Source organism: Lissotriton helveticus, chromosome 5_1 (assembly GCF_964261635.1).
Source record: "Lissotriton helveticus chromosome 5_1, aLisHel1.1, whole genome shotgun sequence".
Classification (NCBI taxonomy): domain Eukaryota; kingdom Metazoa; phylum Chordata; class Amphibia; order Caudata; family Salamandridae; genus Lissotriton; species Lissotriton helveticus.
Window position 1 is genome coordinate 1020909358 of NC_136065.1, and position 19806 is coordinate 1020929163.

The 19806-nt window shown below is 47.7% G+C and overlaps 1 protein-coding gene across 6 annotated transcripts in view; it reads right to left on the minus strand.

Moving 5' to 3' along the window:
* CUTC (cutC copper transporter) overlaps positions 1 to 19806 on the minus strand; it is a 290281-nt gene that overhangs the window by 104577 nt on the left and 165898 nt on the right. For all 6 annotated transcript variants that reach the window (XM_078643544.1, XM_078643539.1, XM_078643545.1 and 3 more), the window contains one exon: positions 19536 to 19745. In XM_078643544.1, coding sequence (XP_078499670.1) covers positions 19536 to 19745 — 210 coding nt within the window. The remainder of the gene's footprint in view (positions 1 to 19535; positions 19746 to 19806) is intronic.

Sequence of the window (19806 nt, forward strand, 5' to 3'; positions counted from 1 at the left end):
TGTGATTGTTGATTTTCCCTGTGTGTCCTCTCCCCCCCCATAGCGCTGAAACAATAGACGCTATCCTGACATTGAGTCATTTTAAAATCGAATTTTTGTCACTCACTGCGCCCTGATCTATTTCAGTGGATCGGTGCATAAGACCTGGAGTCTCGCTCCACTTTTTCTCCCTGAGCAGACTACTTGCTCGGACTCTCTCGGTGGGTGTGGCCGATTTAGGAGCCATCATCTGCGGGGACTGGGGGAATACTACAGCGGCCATATTAGTGAGGGCTCGCTAGGAACGTCGCTCGGACGACGTCATAAATATAGGACAAACATTCAGAACGGGAGACTGCTGCTTTTCCCTCCTGAGGCTTGAGCCGGGAGGTTTACTATTTTAAACCGCTTCTTATTTTAAAAAATCTTGTGATTGTTGATTTTCCCTGTGTGTCCTCTCCCCCCCATAGCGCTGAAACAATAGACGCTATCCTGACATTGAGTCATTTTAAAATCGAATTTTTGTCACTCACTGCGCCCTGATCTATTTCAGTGGATCGGTGCATAAGACCTGGAGTCTCTCTCCACTTTTTCTCCCTGAGCAGACTACTTGCTCGGACTCTCTCGGTGGGTGTGGCCGATTTAGGAGCCATCATCTGCGGGGACTGGGGGAATACTACAGCGGCCATATTAGTGAGGGCTCGCTAGGAACGTCGCTCGGACGACGTCATAAATATAGGACAAACATTCAGAACGGGAGACTGCTGCTTTTCCCTCCTGAGGGTTGAGCCGGGAGGTTTACTATTTTAAACCGCTTCTTTTTAAAAAAATCTTGTGATTGTTGATTTTCCCTGTGTGTCCTCTCCCCCCCCATAGCGCTGAAACAATAGACGCTATCCTGACATTGAGTCATTTTAAAATCGAATTTTTGTCACTCACTGCGCCCTGATCTATTTCAGTGGATCGGTGCATAAGACCTGGAGTCTCGCTCCACTTTTTCTCCCTGAGCAGACTACTTGCTCGGACTCTCTCGGTGGGTGTGGCCGATTTAGGAGCCATCATCTGCGGGGACTGGGGGAATACTACAGCGGCCATATTAGTGAGGGCTCGCTAGGAACGTCGCTCGGACGACGTCATAAATACATACGTGCATGGCTCCGCGCAGCGGACGCGCATTGCGGGAGCGCCGATCGCGCGCCGGAGTCAAGCCAGAGTCCTGCCCGTCTGCGCCCGTCCGCGAACGGACGGGGCTCGGGGCAGGACTCTATAGACCCGGCTCCCAGTCATCTATGGAGCCACATAATAATCAGAGTCCGCGCTATCAATATACTAAAGAAGACCTGCTGAAACTTGGTAAGCCACTATTATACGACTGTTTACACGCTACAGATCCAATATCCATACCCGCACATTGCAACACTTGCCATCAATCACTTCCCAATACTATCTCCTTTTTGCACACCACGTCGGAACTAAATATGGCCTTACTTAACTGTAGGTCCATGCCTAAGCATAAAACTGAGATTTTTGACCTGCTTGCAAAGGGCGATCTGGATATCATGTTTCTTACTGAAACATGGTTAGAGGAAGCCTCATCCCCGGATGTTTTAGAGGCTATACCCAGTAACTATTGCCTTTTGAGAATAGATCGTCAGAAACAACGGGGAGGTGGATTAGCTATGATTAGCAAAAACGTACTGGAGTGCACTCTAATTGAACAAAAACTCCTGGACAGTGAATGTGGAAGATTTACCATTAAGATAGATACTAACAATACTATCATGGGACTATTAATATACAGACCCCCTGGAGCAGCACAATCCTTCAGCAGCCATCTTATTGAACTAACCACTCAGTTAGCCATAAGACACAAAAAACTGCTCATACTTGGTGACTTGAATATCCATCTAGAGGATAGCCACTCCAAGGAAGCACAGCTCCTTTTAAATGCCCTTGACGCAATCGATCTTAAACTTCTATCTACCCTGCCTACGCATCAACAAGGGCATCTACTAGATCCGATTTTCTCGAACTGGGACGGGGTAAACACGTCCTCACCCATTCCATTAATATGGTCGGACCACAGTATGGTGCCATTCAAAATAACCACTAACAAGACTATTAAGTCACATGCAAATAACCCTCCCTACAAACGCCGTAATTTTAAAAAATGCACTCCTGAACTGCTGTTGCAGGAACTCACTGAACACCCCCCGGCAACTGGCCTATCCCTTCAGGAGGTATGGGACAATTTTGAATCATGGCTAACTAAAGCATTAGATAAAATTGCGCCCTGGACGACCAAACCCCCAGCACGACAATCTAAAAACGCCCCCTGGTTTTCTGAAAAGTTGAAAACAGCTAAAGCCCTATGCAAATCTATCGAACGTAAGTGGAGGAAAAGCTACACTCCTGAACTTAAAGAAAACTATAAAGCTGAGTTAAAAAAATATCAAAAGCTGGTACGATTAGAAAAGAGTATCTATTACAAGAGCAGAATTGTGCAAGCTAAAAACCCTACTAAGGAATTATTTGGTATCTATAAAGAAATTACCACACTTTCTCGCCTAGATACTAAAGATACCTACTCCACAGAGATCTGCGACCAGATAGCTGACTTCTTTGTGGAGAAGGTAGAAAAAATTCATGCTACATTTTCTTGTAGTACCAGATCAGATAAAAATAAGGTGGAGGATCTAAATTCTTGCCCCCTTAAACCCCAGTTTACCAACCTCAGGACCCCCAATAAACAGGAACTTATGAAAATCATAAATTCTATCTGTTATGGCTCCCCTATGGATGCCTGCCCACCGGAACAGTTCAAAGCGGTCATGGAAAGCCTATTATTGGATCATATAAGCAGCATGATCACAATCTCATTCCAGGAAGGCAACGTCCTGAAAAACTGGAAATCTGCTCTGGTACTCCCATTAAAAAAGAAACCGAATATTCCTATTACTCAGCTCCAAAACCTACGGCCAATTTCCCTTCTCCCTTTTTGTGCCAAGATCATAGAGAAGGTAGCCAATCTCCAACTCATGGAGTATTTGGAGAAAGAAGCACTCCTCCACCCTTCCCAATCAGGATTTAGATCAGGCCATTCGACAGAATCAGCCGTTCTATATTCCACCGAACTGATTCGGAAACTGGTGGATGAGGGGGAGACAGCAGCGTTGGTCCTATTGGACCTAAGTGCAGCGTTTGACACCGTGCTGCACTCAACACTGCTGTCTCGGCTCTCAGACATAGGAGTAAAAGACTCTGCCCTCACCTGGTTTCAGTCATACCTCACCGAAAGAACCTTCCAACTTCACTGACCACCCTTCAAATCTTCTCCTCGCGATGTTAGCCATGGGGTTCCACAGGGCTCTAGTTTGAGCCCTACCTTATTTAACATCTACATGGAACCCCTGGCATACATCGCGGAGGAATTTGGGGTGGGCATTGTCAGCTATGCTGACGACACCCAGTTGGTGTTCAAAATAACGCCAGACAGTAGAGACTTAGCTTCCAACTTCTCTAACTGCATGTCAAAAATAGCGACATGGATGAACGCCAACTGCCTCCGTTTAAACGGAGATAAAACAGAGGTACTAATAGTTGGGAAAGATACCTCAGTCTGGTCGCAAGCATGGTGGCCTAGTGAGTTGGGAGAAGTACCCATGCCTGTAGAGAAAGTGAAGAATCTCGGAGTCATGCTTGACACCGATCTCTCAGGCAGAACTCAGGTAAACAAAGTAACAGGCAAATGCTATAGTACTTTAAAAGTACTGCGTAAAGTATTAGACCTTCTCCCAACCGAAGCAAGAAAGACCATAGTCCATGCCTTAATATCCCCTCATTTGGACTATGGCAATGCTCTCCTACTTGGTCTTAATCAAAAGAGCCTACACCAGCTTCAGTGCATTCAAAACTCTGCTGCACGACTGGTGCTTGGTCTCCCTAGGAGAGCATCCACTAAAAATGCACTCGCCAAGCTTCACTGGCTACCCATTAAAGAGAGGATCATATTCAAAACTCTCTGCTATGCACATCGCATTGCTCAAAATAAAGGTCCCAGTTATCTGAGAGGCCTTCTTACCATCCATAGGCCGGTTAGAGACCTCAGATCAGCAGGCATGATGCTATTTAAAATCCCTCGCATCACTAAAGCTAAAATGGGAGGAAAATCCTTCCGCTATTTAGCCACCAAGCTTTGGAATGCCCTACCGATACAGCTCCGGATGGAGCCATCGGAAACCAGGTTCAGAGCCAAACTCAAAACGCATCTATTTCCCACAGCTTAGCTCCTCTTCCTGTTCTCTGGCCTCTGGATGGGTTGAACTTGCAGTCAGCGCGGGGACACACAGTTCTGTGCAGCCAGGCGCTTAATAAATGATTATTATTATTATTATTAATGTCAAACATTCACTCCAGTACAGATATCTGGGCCTAAATCCATCATTTTGTTTTGCTCCCCATGCCAAGCCAGTTTAAACCCAGCCATATACAAATCAGTCTTCACCCTGCTCCCTTTAGGAACTAAGTCCCTCCTGGACAGCGGTAGCTGGGGCCCCTTGTGACGGGCTTGTAGACTTCTATGGGGCAGAGCTCAGAATGTGGTGGCACTGCTGCAGGCAGCATTGGGGGAAGACCCCTTTCCCTGTGATCTGGCCCTACTGGAGTGAGTGCATGTGCTTCTCCTGAGGAGTGCTGCGACCAGACTGGCAGTCGAGAGAGAAGAGTCTGGCTGTCACCCGCAGAGGAGCATCGAGCCACTGTAGCGGCTGGGGCCTGTAGATGCGATCCTCCCTCCTTTGAGAAGCCCGGATGTGGGGGTCAGGCCAGGCTTTGCAGCTTCCTGAGGCAGCAGTCCCAGATGCAGCCTGGGGAGAGTAGCACAGCACTGAACTCAGCGCCTCCTCTTGTGGGACCATGGGGACACCGGCTGCCTGAGAGGTGAAGGCAAGGAGACAGGCGAAGAGAAACTAGTTGACGCCGGAGCCTGTTGGATTTCTCTGCAGCTCACAGCTGGGGGGCTGAATCTGAACCTTTGCGAGATATTGCTGCTCCCACTGTTGCTGCCCCTGCATTGGATAGGCACGCGGCCTGCTGGACACTTGCCAAAGAGTAAGTGTTTGGGGCTGAGCTGGAGCCTCTTGGGCTGAGTATCTACTGCTGTGCGGCGTGTGTTGCCTGCGCTGGATTCACAGGACATTGTTATCCTGCTTACTCCTTAGAAATCCCTGGAGGTCCCGCATCTCTTTGACTGCCCGGGCCACCTGAACTGCGCCTGCCCGAGGCCACGCAGTGGCCATAGAGAGGGCGGGCCACTAGTCACGAAGGGCTGTCCCGCCCCCAACAGGATGTTCAGCTTCTCCTCCTCACTAGTTGGAGGAGGCGGCTGGCCGTGATTCTCGTCCAGGGCGGCGGGGAGGGGCCTCCGTGGGTTCTTATGCTTCTGCACCACGTTGGAGGGCCTCTTTGCCGCCCCGGACGCCGTCTTGTGCTCTTGGTTTCAGTCTCAGCAATCCACTGTTGGTGGTCCTAAGTTTTTTCCTATCTGACATGCTGCCTCCAGTCTTCATCCCGTGAGGGCAGGTGTGGCCCGCCGCTAAGACCTGTCAATCCTGTATTGACAGATGTATGCATCACCCATGTTTAGTATAATATGTACTGTTCCCTTCCTTGTCCCTGCGCTCCCTCGCGCTTAGCAGCACAAGCGTTCTTCGAAAACACACTTTCACCATGTTATGAGGTGAACGGTGTTTCACCAGTAGTGGTAACCTAGGGGGTGTGCCGGGGGGCGCCTGTGGTGAAGGATGGGGTTGAGTTGCAGGGCATGTGCTGTAATGCCTATTGCTTATAGCCTAGTGGCCTTCAGTCTTCAACCCGAGTGGGCATGTGTTGCCTGCTGTTACGCCAATCTGGTATTGGCATATGTACGACTTCACCCGAGTAATATAGGATAGGATGCACTGATCCCTTTCTTGTCCCTGTGCACTTGAGCGTTGCAGCACAGGTGTCTTCGCAAGCACTCTTTCCCAATGCTTGGCGGAGGATGGCGTGTCACCTGTAGTGGTAACCCAGCGGGGTTTGCCTGCTGCGCCGTGGTGAAGAGATTAAAAAGACCCAGGGGCATCCACAGATTAGTGGCAGGAGGCCTGGGTGTCTCGTTAGGCATGTAATGTTCATGCCAGCATCAGGCCTCTGCGAGGTGGTAAGGATCCACCGCTCTACTGTCGTCCTGGTCTTGTTCAGTTTGTCTGACCAGATGCTCTGCGGAGCAAAGATTGCAGGTTTTTTCCCCGAAAGCATGGTGGTGGTGCCATGACATGGTTCACCCAGCGTAAGGGTCTAGGCGTTTTTCAAACAATGACAGGTGTCAGGAACAAGTTAGGGTTATTTGGGAGGAGGATGGTGTTCACCTCACGCCTGTAGGCTTAGACCTCCTCCTGCTGGACAACAGTGGCAGTGGGCCTGGGTGTCTCTTTTGGTATGTTAAGTTCATGCCAGCACCAGGTATCCGCGAGGTGGTAAGGGTCCACCTCTCTACCGTCGTCCTGGTCTTGCCTAGTTTGACCGACTAGATGCTCTGCAGAGCAAAGATTTCAGAGACCTCCTCCTGCTGGACAATAGTGGCAGGGGGCCTGTGTGTCTCATTAGGCATGTAAGGTTCATGCCAGCATCAGGTATCTGCGAGATGGTAAGGGTCCACCGCTCTACCGTCGTCCTGGTCTTGTTCAGTGACTGATTAGATGCTCTGCTGAGCAAAGATTGCAGGTTTTTTTCCCCGAAAGCATGGTGGCGGTGCCTTGTAAGGGTCACCCAGCGTAGGGGTCAGGGTGTGTTCCAACAATGACATGTGTCAGGACTAAGTGAAGGGTTATTTGGAGGAGGATGGTGTTCTCCTCACGCCTGCAGGCTTAGACCTCCTCCTGCTCGTCTTGCAAGAAGCACTCGTGAGCAAAGGTTGCAGGTAGTAAAGGTAGCAATGGTGGGGAGGCCTGTGCGGCAGCGGGTACCACCGCACAGGCTGTGGCGGAGTTACTGGGCGATCCGGAAGAAGAGAGGTGCAAACGATGTACTTCAGCGGGCACATAGGGGTGCCAGAGCCTAACCTGTAACCTCATGGGAGGGGCAGGAATTCGTGTCGGCGCCCCAGTAGTCCTTCGGGCGGTTGTGGGCCTGTGCAACCGGGGGTTTGCCTAGTCACGCCAAGGGGCGTGTCAGTATTTATATTCTAATTGTACAGCAGTTGGGTGGTTCGCCACTGTGCTGTTTGGCTCAACAGGCGGCGAGAATGCAGCCGGCCCGGGATCGCCCGTAATGTTTACCCACCTTCATTACATATGTTGTATGTAATAAACCTGCAGCAAATTTTTCCCCAAACTAATACGATGTCTGTGTATTATTTTGCGCGTTTGGGGAATGTGGGGGGCGGGGGACTTCATGTGGCCCTGATGTGACTATGCGCCTGCCCGAGGCCACGCAGTGGCCATAGAGAGGGCGGGCCACTAGTCACGGAGGGCTGTCCCGCCCCCAACAGGATGTTCAGCTTCTCCTCCTCACTGGTTGGGGGAGGCGGCTGGCCGTGATTCTCGTCCAGGGCGGCGGGGAGGGGCCTCCGTGGGTTCTTATGCTTCTGCACCACGTTGGAGGGCCTCTTTGCCGCCCCGGACGCCGTCTTGTGCTCTTCGGGACACTCTTTTTCCCTCCCTTGCCTCTAACCCAGAGTGTCGGTATAGGGGATTTGTGGAGGTTTTTAATGTGTCCATTTATCGTTGCAGGTTGGAGTTAAGCGGAGTTACTGGGCGATCCGGAAGAAGAGAGGTGCAAACGATGTACTTCAGCGGGCACATAGGGGTGCCAGAGCCTAACCTGTAACCTCATGGGAGGTGCAGGAATTCGTGTCGGCGCCCCAGTAGTCCTTCGGGCGGTTGTGGGCCTGTGCAACCTGGGGTTTGCCTAGTCACGCCAAGGGGCGTGTCAGTATTTATATTCTAATTGTACAGCAGTTGGGTGGTTCGCCACTGTGCTGTTTGGCTCAACAGGCGGGCAGGTGGCGAGAATGCAGCCGGCCCGGGATCGCCCGTAATGTTTACCCACCTTCATTACATATGTTGTATGTAATAAACCTGCAGCAAATTTTTCCCCAAACTAATACGATGTCTGTGTATTATTTTGCGTGTTTGGGGAATGTGGGGGGCGGGGGACTTCATGTGGCCCTGATGTGACTATGGCAAATACAGGGGCTCCCGTAAGGGAAAGCTGACTGGTCTTGGCCTTACTGGCTCGCCACCCTTGGAGAACACAGGGCTTGAACTTGAAACTAGTGGTGGGCGGGCCCCCCTCCTCTTGGGGCCCTAAGAGCTGGGAGTGATTTGTTTCGCCGTCTGAGCGCAACACGACCGGAGGGGGCGGGGTTCGGGGTGAGCATGCAGGATCTCTTTTCTGATCTGCCATGTGGAGGAATAAACAAGTGGGGGCCACCCAGGAGAACACTGTGGAGCATTACACAAGACCGGCACCTGCCTCACAGCGCAATAAGTGGCACACCTCTGGCCGTAGACTCCCTGAGGCTCTTGCTGCTGCCGCCACCACCAACGACGTCAGCCTCTAGTGCCAGGAGGCGCGCATAAATTCATCACCGGGCACCCGCAGTGCCGGAACCCCGTAATTGCTGCTCTGCTGTGTCCCGCTGATTTTGGCAGCAGGGAGGGGAGCAGAGCCGGACTACTAGTCCCAGGCTCCCTGAGGCTCTTGCTGCTGCTGATGCCGCCGCACCAACGACGCCAGCTTCTCGCACCATGAGGCGCGCATAAATTCATCACCGGGCTCCCGCAGCACGTGAAGCGCGCAGGCTTGCCCGGGCGAAGCCCAGGCCAAGGGCGGGCCGGTCTGCGCCTGTCAGCGACCGACAGAGGCCGGGCTGGGCTCCCCCTCTTACGTTTTGGAGCCAGTACGGGTAAGCGCAAACTAGCCTCCTCGAATGACAATTTGAAGTCAAAAGCAAAAGTCCCCCGCAACTGTGCCTCCATAATTTCTTATTTAACGATTGTGGGTGCTATCACATCCGAAATCCATAAATTGGAACCTCAATTGGCGTTGGGAGCAGAGGCTATTGTTGGTCATCCCCATGAGTTGGAGCCCCCATCGGATGATTCCTAATCTTAATTTGGTTGAGGTTCCCTATGAAGCTTGTGGCTTAATACGGGACAACATCTCTCCAGTGAGCCCATACCTTGTACCATCAAGTAGAGATGTTGATAGTCTGAACATAATCCTTGCTAAGGAGTCTATTTCGGCCCCCATAAGGAAAAAGAGAAAGAAGGGCACTAAATCGGGTTTGAACAATAAGGTGTTGGTAACGCAGGAGGGGGGAAGAAGTTGCCAAATTGTGGAGGAGCGGCCGCCCATTCATTCGGTAAACAACACAATGAACATGGAATTACTTCTAACCCATATTGACACTCTTTTTGATTTGAGATAATTAATTGGGAAATTTGGGACTGAGGGGATTATGAAGAAACTAGCTTGTCTTGAAAGGAAACTGGAGGGTGTGTCATGTTCCTATGCTACTACTACTAGGGAGTCGAGTAGTAATACACAATGTAGCAAAACGCTCTGCAATATGTTATGTTAAAAAATTTGTACCGCGCACGTACACCGAGACGGTTTCTTGGCGCTCATAACAGACATGACGACCGGGGCAGGAAGTATTACTCAAAGGCCGACTTAAAAAGGTAAGTTTTCAGGGTTTTTCGGAACAGTTCGTAGGTGGGACAGTGGCGAAAAGAAGAAGGGAGGGAATTCCAGAAGGTAGGGCCTAAAAAAGAAAAACGAAGGCCGCCGTGTTTTTTGCGGCGGTTCAATGGAATGCATAGAAGATTGTCAGCAGAGGATCGAAGATTGCGAGATGGGAGGTATCGCTTGAGTTTAGAGGAGATGAACTCAGGGGCGTGATTGTGAAGGGATTTGAATAAGGTGCAACCGAGTTTGAAGGAGCACCGTTTAGCCACCGGGAGCCAATGAAGGCTCCTCAAGAGGGGGGAAACATGCTGGTGTTTGGGTTGGTGAAACACCAGGCGGGCAGCCTGGTTCTGAATTAGCTGAAGTTTTTGAAGCTGGTAGGCAGGGATCCCCGCATACAAAATGTTAGCGAAGTCAACCCTGGAGATGACCAAAGCCAATATAGCTAGTATGAGTGCCTCTCTGGTTAGGAACCTACAGATCTTGCGGATCCTGCGCAGCTGGAAAAAGCAGGATGATGTTACTGCTGAGATCTGAGGTTTCATAGATAGATCCTCAGAGATGATCACTCCTAAGCTTTTCACCGTGCTGACCGGGCGAGGGGGGGGGCCAAGGGAAAGGGGCCAAAAGTTGTCATCCCAAGGGTTGGTAGGGCCGCCCACCAGCACAAGTTCCGTTTTGGACGGATTCAACTTGAGTTGGCTATGAGCCATCCAATCGGAGATGAGTAGCATTGTGGTTTGGATGTTAAGACGAGAAGAAGGTGAGGTGTCAAGAGAGAAAATCAATTGCAGATCGTCTGCATAGTTATATATAGTAGCTGGGGAGTGACGAAGGGATGCCATGAGTGGTTGCATATATAGGTTGAAGAGAAGAGGGGAAAGAGCTGAACCCTGGGGAACACCACAAGTGAGGGGGGTAAAAGGGGCAGAGAAGGTGGAGAGGTGGACTGCCTGGGTACGGCCTTGCAAGAAGGATCGAACCCAATCAAGGGCGACGCCGCGAATGCCGGCGTTGCTGACACGGTCGATCAAGATGGTATGATCGACCGTGTCAAAAGCCGCCGACAGATCTAACAGTACAAGGGCTTGGGGAATATTATTGTCGGCACCAGTTCTAAGTGTGTCCATTACTGCCGCAATCACCATCTCTGTGGAATGTAGTGGGCGAAAACCAGCCTGATGAGGGTCAAGGAAAGAGGAAGTTTCCATAAAGGTACTCAGACACTTGGTTACATATGTCTCCAAGAGCTTTCCTAAGAAAGGGAGGAGAGAAATAGGTCTGTAATTACTCATCACAAGAGGGTCTGCGCTGGGCTTTTTCAAGATAGGTAGCACTATGGCCTGCTTAAAAGCCTCTGGAACAACTCCAGATGTTAAGGAGGAGTTGAGAAGGGCCAGGGCGGGGTCGGGGCAGAGCCTAAAGATTTCTTTGAAGATATGTGGAGGGCAGCAGTCCCTAGGGGAGCCAGAACTGACTTTATGGAGAAGGCTGTGAAATTCAGTGATGGAAATGGGAGGGAAGGTGTGGAATTTATGGACGTTTTCAGAAGGGAGGGGGAATAATTTGGAAGGAGAAGGTGGAGAGATGTTATTTTTAATTGTGGAAATCTTGTCCTGAAAAAAGGCATTGAGCTCATCACACAAAGCCTGGGTGGGGACGGGGGGGAGGGTAATACGATCAGGGAGGGAAAGCTCATTGACAATTAAAAAGATGTCCTTGGCTTTTGAAGCCGACTCCAGGATTTTGCGTGAAAAGTAGGAAGTCTTAGCCTCTAGAATAGAAGATTTATATTTAATTAGTAAAGTCGTAAATTCAGTCTTGAGTGCAGGATCGTACTTCTGGCGCCAGCAACGCTCAGCCTGGCGGAGGGCTAGCTTATCAAGTTTCAGCTGGTCGGTAAACCATCGCTGGGCGTCATGGGGGCGTGAGATTTTGATAGTCTTTAGAGGAGCTACAACGTCGGCAGCTGCCTTCAGCCAAAGCTTAAGAGTGGAGGCTTGGTGAGAAACAGATTCAGGAGCTGGAGGAATTGAGGCTGCCAAGAGAGAATGAAATGTAGTCATATTGGCATTTTTCCAGTTGCGGGCCGTGATGCCAGCAGGGCGCGAAGGGCGGTGAAAGCTGGGAAGGTCAACAGAAAGGGAGATAAGGTAATGGTCTGACCAGGTACAAGGGGTGATCAGTGGAGGTGAAAAGTCAAGATTGGCCACCCAGACCTGGTCAAGTATATGACCCTTACAGTGAGTGGAGGTAAAAATCAGTTGCTGATAGTTCAAGCTAGTAAGGGTTTCAGTGAACAGTTCAGACAGTCGGCTTTCTTGGGGGTCGGAGGGCCAGTAATTGAAATCGTCCAGGAAAAGAATTCTGGAGTGATTTATAAGGAGCTGGGAAAGGAGTTCCCCGACTGAAAGAGCAAAGGAAGGCATGTAGGTGGGGGGTCTGTACATGAGAACACAGATGAGGGAGGTAGTAATTGAGCGGAGCTGGATGACAAGGGTTTGGGAGTTGGGGATAGGAGTGCAGTCTAAGATGGAAAAAACGTATTCTTTACGGATAATGGCTGCGACTCCACCACCAACTTGCCCTCCAGGACGGTTGACATGTAGGATATAGTAGCTATTGGGGAGAGCGGCTAGGATATCGGGTACAGAATCTTCTGTCAGCCAAGTCTCCGACAGAAAGAGAATATCTACATTGGTATCGTCTAATAGACGGTAGATCTCAAGTTGGTGTTTAACCATGGGGCGCGTGAACACTCTACATGTAAGAACACTCTACATGTAACCAAGGTGACTCCCTTGGGGGTGGGTGACACTACTGTGTCTTACCCAGGGATTACGACTGGGAAGTTGCCCCAAGAAGCCAAAATGAATGATAATCAGGCTGGGATACCTAGGAAGTCGGAAACAAGAACAAAGGCAGAAATGTGTAATTTAACGGTGGGGTTAACCAGGTTAGGCTCCATCTACCACCTGAGGCTAACCCTTTAGTGGCAGTTTTAACAGAGGTACCCCCACTCAAGGGAAACGTTGTGGAAGCACATAATGAGTTAATCCGTAAAGTTAAATTTAGGTGTGCTTCGCACTCTGAAGGAGGATTTAAAGCATCTTCAAAAGTTATTATGGCTAGACGGGTTGGGTGGGTAGGTCACTGCCCCAAACAGAAGGAGGGCGATTGTGTTGTTATTAATTTTGACCAGAGGAATATTGCGGGTTTGCTTTTTCAAGTTAACAATCATGGGGGCAAAGAGGGTATTACTGCATTTTCCTTTTTTACCCGCTCAAAATGGCTGGTCAATCAATCATACAACCTCATACCCCGGTCTAACTAGCAATTAGACCCTTACAGGCATGAACTGGACATTAGTTCTAGGCCATGGGGTAACCATCACTCTCAGAATGGATTGGGTGGAAATCTTGCTGCCCCCCTAATCTTGGGGAGTGATGTTGGGGTAAGCTCTGTCAATCACAGGCTAAAATTAACAAATAGATTCTCCCCACTGAGCCAGATGGACGTCAATGATTGACTGATGGGTGGCTCCCCTATACAGGGGCAAGTCTTAGACACTCAGGGGGTGGACCCAAATACCCTGCCCAACAGATATGGGACAAAAGTGCCATCAAGCTAAAATACTGAGCTGGAACATAGCTGCATTAAGAAACACAATGGATGACCCTTGTGGAACGATTTATTAAGGGATTATGATGTTATTGGGCTTCAAGAAACATGGGAAGTTGACAACATTTTTTGGCTGGATGGTTATGCAACATATGCGGAGTCAGCTAGGCCCTCTATAGCGGGCAGATCCAAAGGTGGTCTTATAACTATGATATCACTAAAGGTTGCAGGTAGCCATCGTAAATTGGATCTCGGTTTATCGAACTGTCTAGCATTTGAAATGAATCCCAATGGTGCAACTAGGATCCTAATCGTGAACTTTTATAACTCATTTGATAGATCTAATGCTATAGAGCATCTAATCTAGTCTTAAATTGTTTCTGGAATCATACAAGGATAAACAGGTCACACTTTATTCGGTAATGATTTTGGGTGATTTTAATATTCATTTATGTCTAAAAAATTGCCAGGTTACAGATAGTTTAGGTCCGGTGAAATACATGGATACCCATTTTGAACATACGCTACAAGGTGAACTTCTTGATGACATTCTGGCGGAGTTTGGTCTCCTTTACCCAACTGAAGGGAGTGGCGAGGTTGTTGTACCCTCTTTTAAAGGTAGGGGAGTGAACACAACTATTGACTGTATCTTTATTGGTTCCTCCTTGGAACCTTATGTTAAAGATTTTACTGCTATATTGTCACAGTTTAGTGACCACAATACGTTGCTTTGATTTTGGTTGGAGGAATTGGGCTTAATTTGGAGACTAACAGATGTGTCCCTAATCTACCTATTAAATATAAAGACAGGGACATAGACTCAAGTGTTCTAAGTTGATCCCTGATGAATTTTGTAATGAGTTGGATGTTAAAGCAGGATCGGAGTTAGAGCTCTGCTGTGATCCTAGGACTCTGGATGGCAAGATTCTTGTGGCCTATGTCAAAATATGTAATCATATGGCTGGGGCTTTAACGTCCACCTGTAAGGAATACCCTAATAGAGGTGAGATATGGTTTGACCACGAGTGCTCTTCTGCTCACCAATAGTTGACGGTTGCTCTGAAACAAAAACCACATGACAAACCCCTTATAGCCAACCTTTGGAAAAACTATAATCTAGCAGTATATACACGTAAAAAAGAAATTAGAGAGGAAGCATGGATTGAATTACTTTCCACAGATGTAATTAAAAATAGTGCGAAGTTCTTGCATGTTGTCAACAAGCTGTTCTATTCAAATAATAAGAGCGGCTTGTTGGCCTGTAACATCCCAGAAGCGGAGTGCCTTAACCACTTTAAACATATCTACGGGGACCAAGGGGATAAGGAGCCCCAAAGCACACCTTATGTTGTGGAGAGCTACACCCTAGTGTTCACTGCTAGGGAGGTGGCTATGGCTATTGACCAGATGTCAAGTAATAAAGCACCTGGTCCGGGTGGTGTCCCGGTGGATCTTTTTAAAACGAATGTTTCTTTATGGTCTTATATCCTTGGTAATGTTTTTTCCGCAGCATGTAAGTTTGGCCTACCACAATCTTTGTCTCTGTCAATTATAGTCCCGGTTTTTAAAAAGGGAAATAGAGGAGACCCTTGATGTTATAGGCCTATCTCATTGATAAACTCTGCTGTGAAAGTTTTAGGTAGAGTTATCCTTTGGAAACTCACGGATTGGTTAAATGATTGTAACATCCTCTCAAATCTACAGTATGGGTTTAGGAAAGGGAGAGGAACCATGGACCAGTGTTTAAATGTATCTTTATTGGCCGGGAAATATACGATCGCAAAGAAAGGTTCTCTTTATCTAGCCTTTATGGACCTTTCTTCTGCTTTCGATAGAGTAAATAGATCAAAACTCTGGCAGTTGTTATTAAAACTTGGTCTAGATAAGAACATTGTAAATTTCCTGGCTGATTTACCTAAAGACCTATCTGCTACAGTTAAATTCGACCAAAAAATCCATCTTACCAGCAGCATCCGTATTGTTAAAGGCGTGAGAAAGGGATGCATTCTAGCACCACTCCTATTCACTTTATATATTAATAATTTGGAGACTGTGTTAATAGGAGCAAGCAAGGACAGTCCACGTGTGGGAGAGCGGTTAATCCAGGCTCTCCTATACGCGGATGACGCTGCCTTGATATCTAGAGCTGCAATTGGCCTCCAGCATCTTTCAAGTTCCTTTACCGATTTTATGAAGTCATTGGACTTGGATGTTAATTTTTCTAAAACGCGCACAATGATATTAGGGCGTAAACCAAGGAAATTAAAGACTCTTGTTTGTGAAAATAATGTGATATCATGGGTTAACTTGTTCACTTATTTAGGGATCTTATTTGATGCAGGGGGATCTTGGATTCCACAAATGAAATCTAAAAGAAATGTTATGGCCAGATCCACCTTAGCTGTTCTTGACTTCGCCCGCAGATTGGGGGCAAAGCCTATGCAAGCAATGTTAAACATCTATAGGGCCAAATGTATCACCATAGCATGTTATGGATCTAACATATGAGGATACAGGGATTCGAGGGACATTCAAATAGTTGAAAATAAATTTCTTAGAAATTTGCTATCTGTCCCTCAGTCAACATCCTCTATTATAATTCATCAAGAATTCGGGTTAGGCTTTGTATCTGACCTAATCAGAATGGCACCCTTATTAAAGTGGATAGGCATCTGGACAAACCCTGAGCTAGGGATGAATCAGGAAATTATTTGCGATTGTTTAACACTTGATTATGCAAGTAGAATCCCTTGGCTGAGCCACGTAAAAAAACTTGCTACTATACTAGGAAGGCCAGAAATGTTTATTTCACCAGAAAATGTGATTAAAGCAGATTTGTTCTGGGAAAAAAACACGTTTTTGCAGGTTGCACAGATGGATAGGGAGGCCAGTGAGATCAGAAAACCGCTAGTGCGGATACACCAATTATTGTCCACCTCAAGTACTATGGAACCCTATTTAAATCTAGTTACAAACCACCATCACTGCTTCCTTTTAGTACGATTTAGATTTAATCAGTTACATTTACTGCTGGCCGAACCGAAGGGATGGAAAAAGATTGAGGACCTGGGTGTTTGTTCATGTGACAGTTTTTCGACCCAGGACTCAATGCATTTTATTTTATTTTGTGAATACTTGATCCATGTTCGGAGGCGGTTCATTTTACCTATTTTAAGGGGCAAAGGATTTTTACAGGCTAAACCTGCTTTTATGTATTTACAGATGCTGACGAATGTGTGGGAAACTGTTAATATTGCTAATTTTCTAACTGCGGCGGTCAGAATAAGGAAAAAAAGGAATAATATGAATTAGATCATTTTTAACATTGAGATTTTTTAAACTTTTTATTATGATGTGTTTTGTATATGTTCACACCGTTTTTCTTCTGTATTTTGTTGATGTTGTGTAATTGTAACATTTTATGTATTTTTTGTAGTATGCTTTTATGGTTTTAATTAACCGAATAAAGTGAATTCGACTGACTGACTGACTGGCTGTGGCCCTCGAGGTCAATTTACGTTGCACAGACCTCAACTAGGTCTCTGAAAATGTCAAGCTGGCCGAGAGTTCCATTGAAGAGCTTAAAACTGGGGTAGCCACTTTGCGGAAGTAGGCTGCAGGTGTCACGATCAGATCTGGGGCCTTCGAGGACAGATTGGAGGATGCGTAGGGGCGGTTATGCTGCAATAATGTCCACCTGTTGGAGTTCCTGGAGCGGGCAGAGAGGTCAGCCACAGAGCACCTTGTTGATTGAAGGATTTGTGGCACCCTGAAGCCCTGTGGTCTGTTCCCCATGTTTGCCATTGAGAGGGCACACAGTGAGTTGGTGGCTCCGCTCATCCTGAGGCTCTACCGCAGGCCACCATAGACCACATACTGAATTACAGGGACTGTATCCTCTGGGTGACCAAGGACACTGACACTGCCAGATATGACAACCAAAGGTTATCTATTTATCTGGATTACACAAACAAGGTGCAGGGTGCCTGGAAAACATTCTTGGAGGTCAAAGTAAAGCCTTGCTCAATGGGCCTTTGTTACATGCTGTTGTACCTAGCCAGGCTGAGTGCGTTATCGGGGTGCATATCACAGTTTTATGATCATCCTGATGATGTGTGGCGTTGCCTGGAGGTCTAGGATAGCGTGAAGTAGGAATGTACAGGACCTGAAGGACTCGAACCCATAGGCCGGCCGATGCAGAGGGTTCCAACTGGATAGCTGGTGGGGGAGCTGAGTCTGAGGGCTGACAGCCGCTTGAGAGGAGTGGAGATTGGAGGTTGGAGATTCAGGACAATGGGACCATGGCTATGGCCGTGCAACTGGAGTCGTGGGGGAACTTGCCAATACAGGAGGATTCGATGCAGAACCATTCTGCGACATGATGTAGCAATTAATGTACAAACTTCTGCAATACTGTCTGACGACCTTTCTTTCCTCAACTTGTTTTTTTCCCATCGCATGTTGAGTGTCAATGGTAGGGGTTTGCATAACTGGGTCTGTTGGATTGCATAGTGATCATCTGCCGGGGTATGTTATGATCTGGTTCGTTTACAAAGTCATTACATTTTTGGATGTGGGGTGTGACTTGTTGAGTAGCCTCTCCATGTCAGTGGTAGGCAATGATTGGAGGATCGGGCTAGGCTGTGGGTCCTGACACCAAGAACTCAGTTGGTTTCACAGTGTGGCCTACTGTTGATACGCTGCCTAACCGGGGTAGTTTTTTTTTTTAAATCCCACTGTTTGGGTTTGTTAGTTGATGTTCATTACGGTGTTGGATTCTCAACAGTGCACATGTTCTCCTGTTTGGTGGCTTTGAATGTGGAATCTCTGGGGGGGGGCAGGATTGGAGGTGGGGCCACATACAGAAACTATGCCTATGGCAGATCAAATTATTGTCCATGGGCTACGAGACTACTCCGATCGTTACATGGTCCACTCGTTTCTTAGGCGCCATAAGATTCAAATTGCTCGTCTCCAGGAAACACATCTTATGGGGAGGAAACACAAAAGCTAAACAACAAATGGAGGGGTCAGTTATCGTCGGCCTCTTGCTCATCCTACGCTAGATGGGTGGCCATCTGGGAGGCTCCTGGGGTCCCCTTTAAGAACATCTATAGCAAAGCGGATGTGAAAGGACGCAATGTCCTGTTACAGGGCACTCTGGATGACAAGGGGTAATGATCATAAACTTGTATGATTCCAATGTTCATTACCGGCATTTCTTTGAAGGGATGCAGGATTTGTTCATTGGCAGTGTAATCTGGGCAGGAGATTTTCACTGTATCTTTGAAGGGGTGGAGGACTGCTATCTGCCCAAAATGGGCACCAAACCGCTAATAGTGGATTTGCTAAGGAGAGTGATGCACCATCTCTACTGGATGGTTGTTGAACACTGCACCAGGGTGGTCATGAATACACCTGTCACTACCGGACTCACAATACCTACAGTCGCTAGGACCGTTTCCTGGTGGAAGGCCTGGATCATTACTGGCTAGAAGTGGTGAAACATTTGGTCAGGTTTCTCTCAGATCATGCCCCAACATTGCTGACACTGGCCTGAGACGAGAAGTCGAGTGGGATCAGGTCATGATATATGCCTTCTGATCTCCTTACAGATGTAACTTACAGGGCGGAGTTAAAGACTGCTCTGGAGAATTACCTAACTGCGAAGTGGGGAAACATGGACACTAGAGCAGTTGAGGGGAATGCGCTAAAAGCGGTAGTTAGAGAAGAATGCATTGGAACAGTCAGTGCGATACATAGTCCATGCTCAGGTTTTTCACACACTGTCTTTAGCCAGCATTTCTAGGCCAAAGCTTACCCAAGTCCAAAGTTAATCACAATTTCAATGCAGCTCTCGATTAGCAAATCAATGCCATAGTTTCTCAGCAGCATTTTGCACGTTTCCCCATCTATGTACATTACGTCGGAATTGAACCAGACACAAATAATGTGAAGGTCTGCAGCACGTGAGGTGAGAATAATACTTAAAATAACAGAGAGAATTGTACTTCTTAAAATTGTAAGGAATGTCGTGCTTCAACACTATTATCTTGCTGGTAAATCATGACAGGATATTTCTCTTTATACGCTGCCATGTGCGATCTCTCGTCTTTTGTACTATCCCTCTTGCCCACTATCTTCTAGTGTTTCCAAACATTTCAAGCACTGGACTACCCAACAGTTTCAAGAAGTGCCCTTACCAAGCAGTTCCATACAGAGCTCTGCATCTACGCGGCCATCTTCAGTTAAGGCTCCAAAGACCAAACCATCAGCACCATGAATCTTTGCAAGGCGGATTTCTACCTTCATCACTTCCACCTCACGGTCTGAATACAGAAAATCCCCTCCACGTGGACGGATCATTACAAACACAGGGATCTGGACATACTGCTTGATCACCTGAAGAACACCTACCAGGAAGAGAGAGTAAAAGTCAAAACTAATGATCACGACATACATTAGAATCACAGT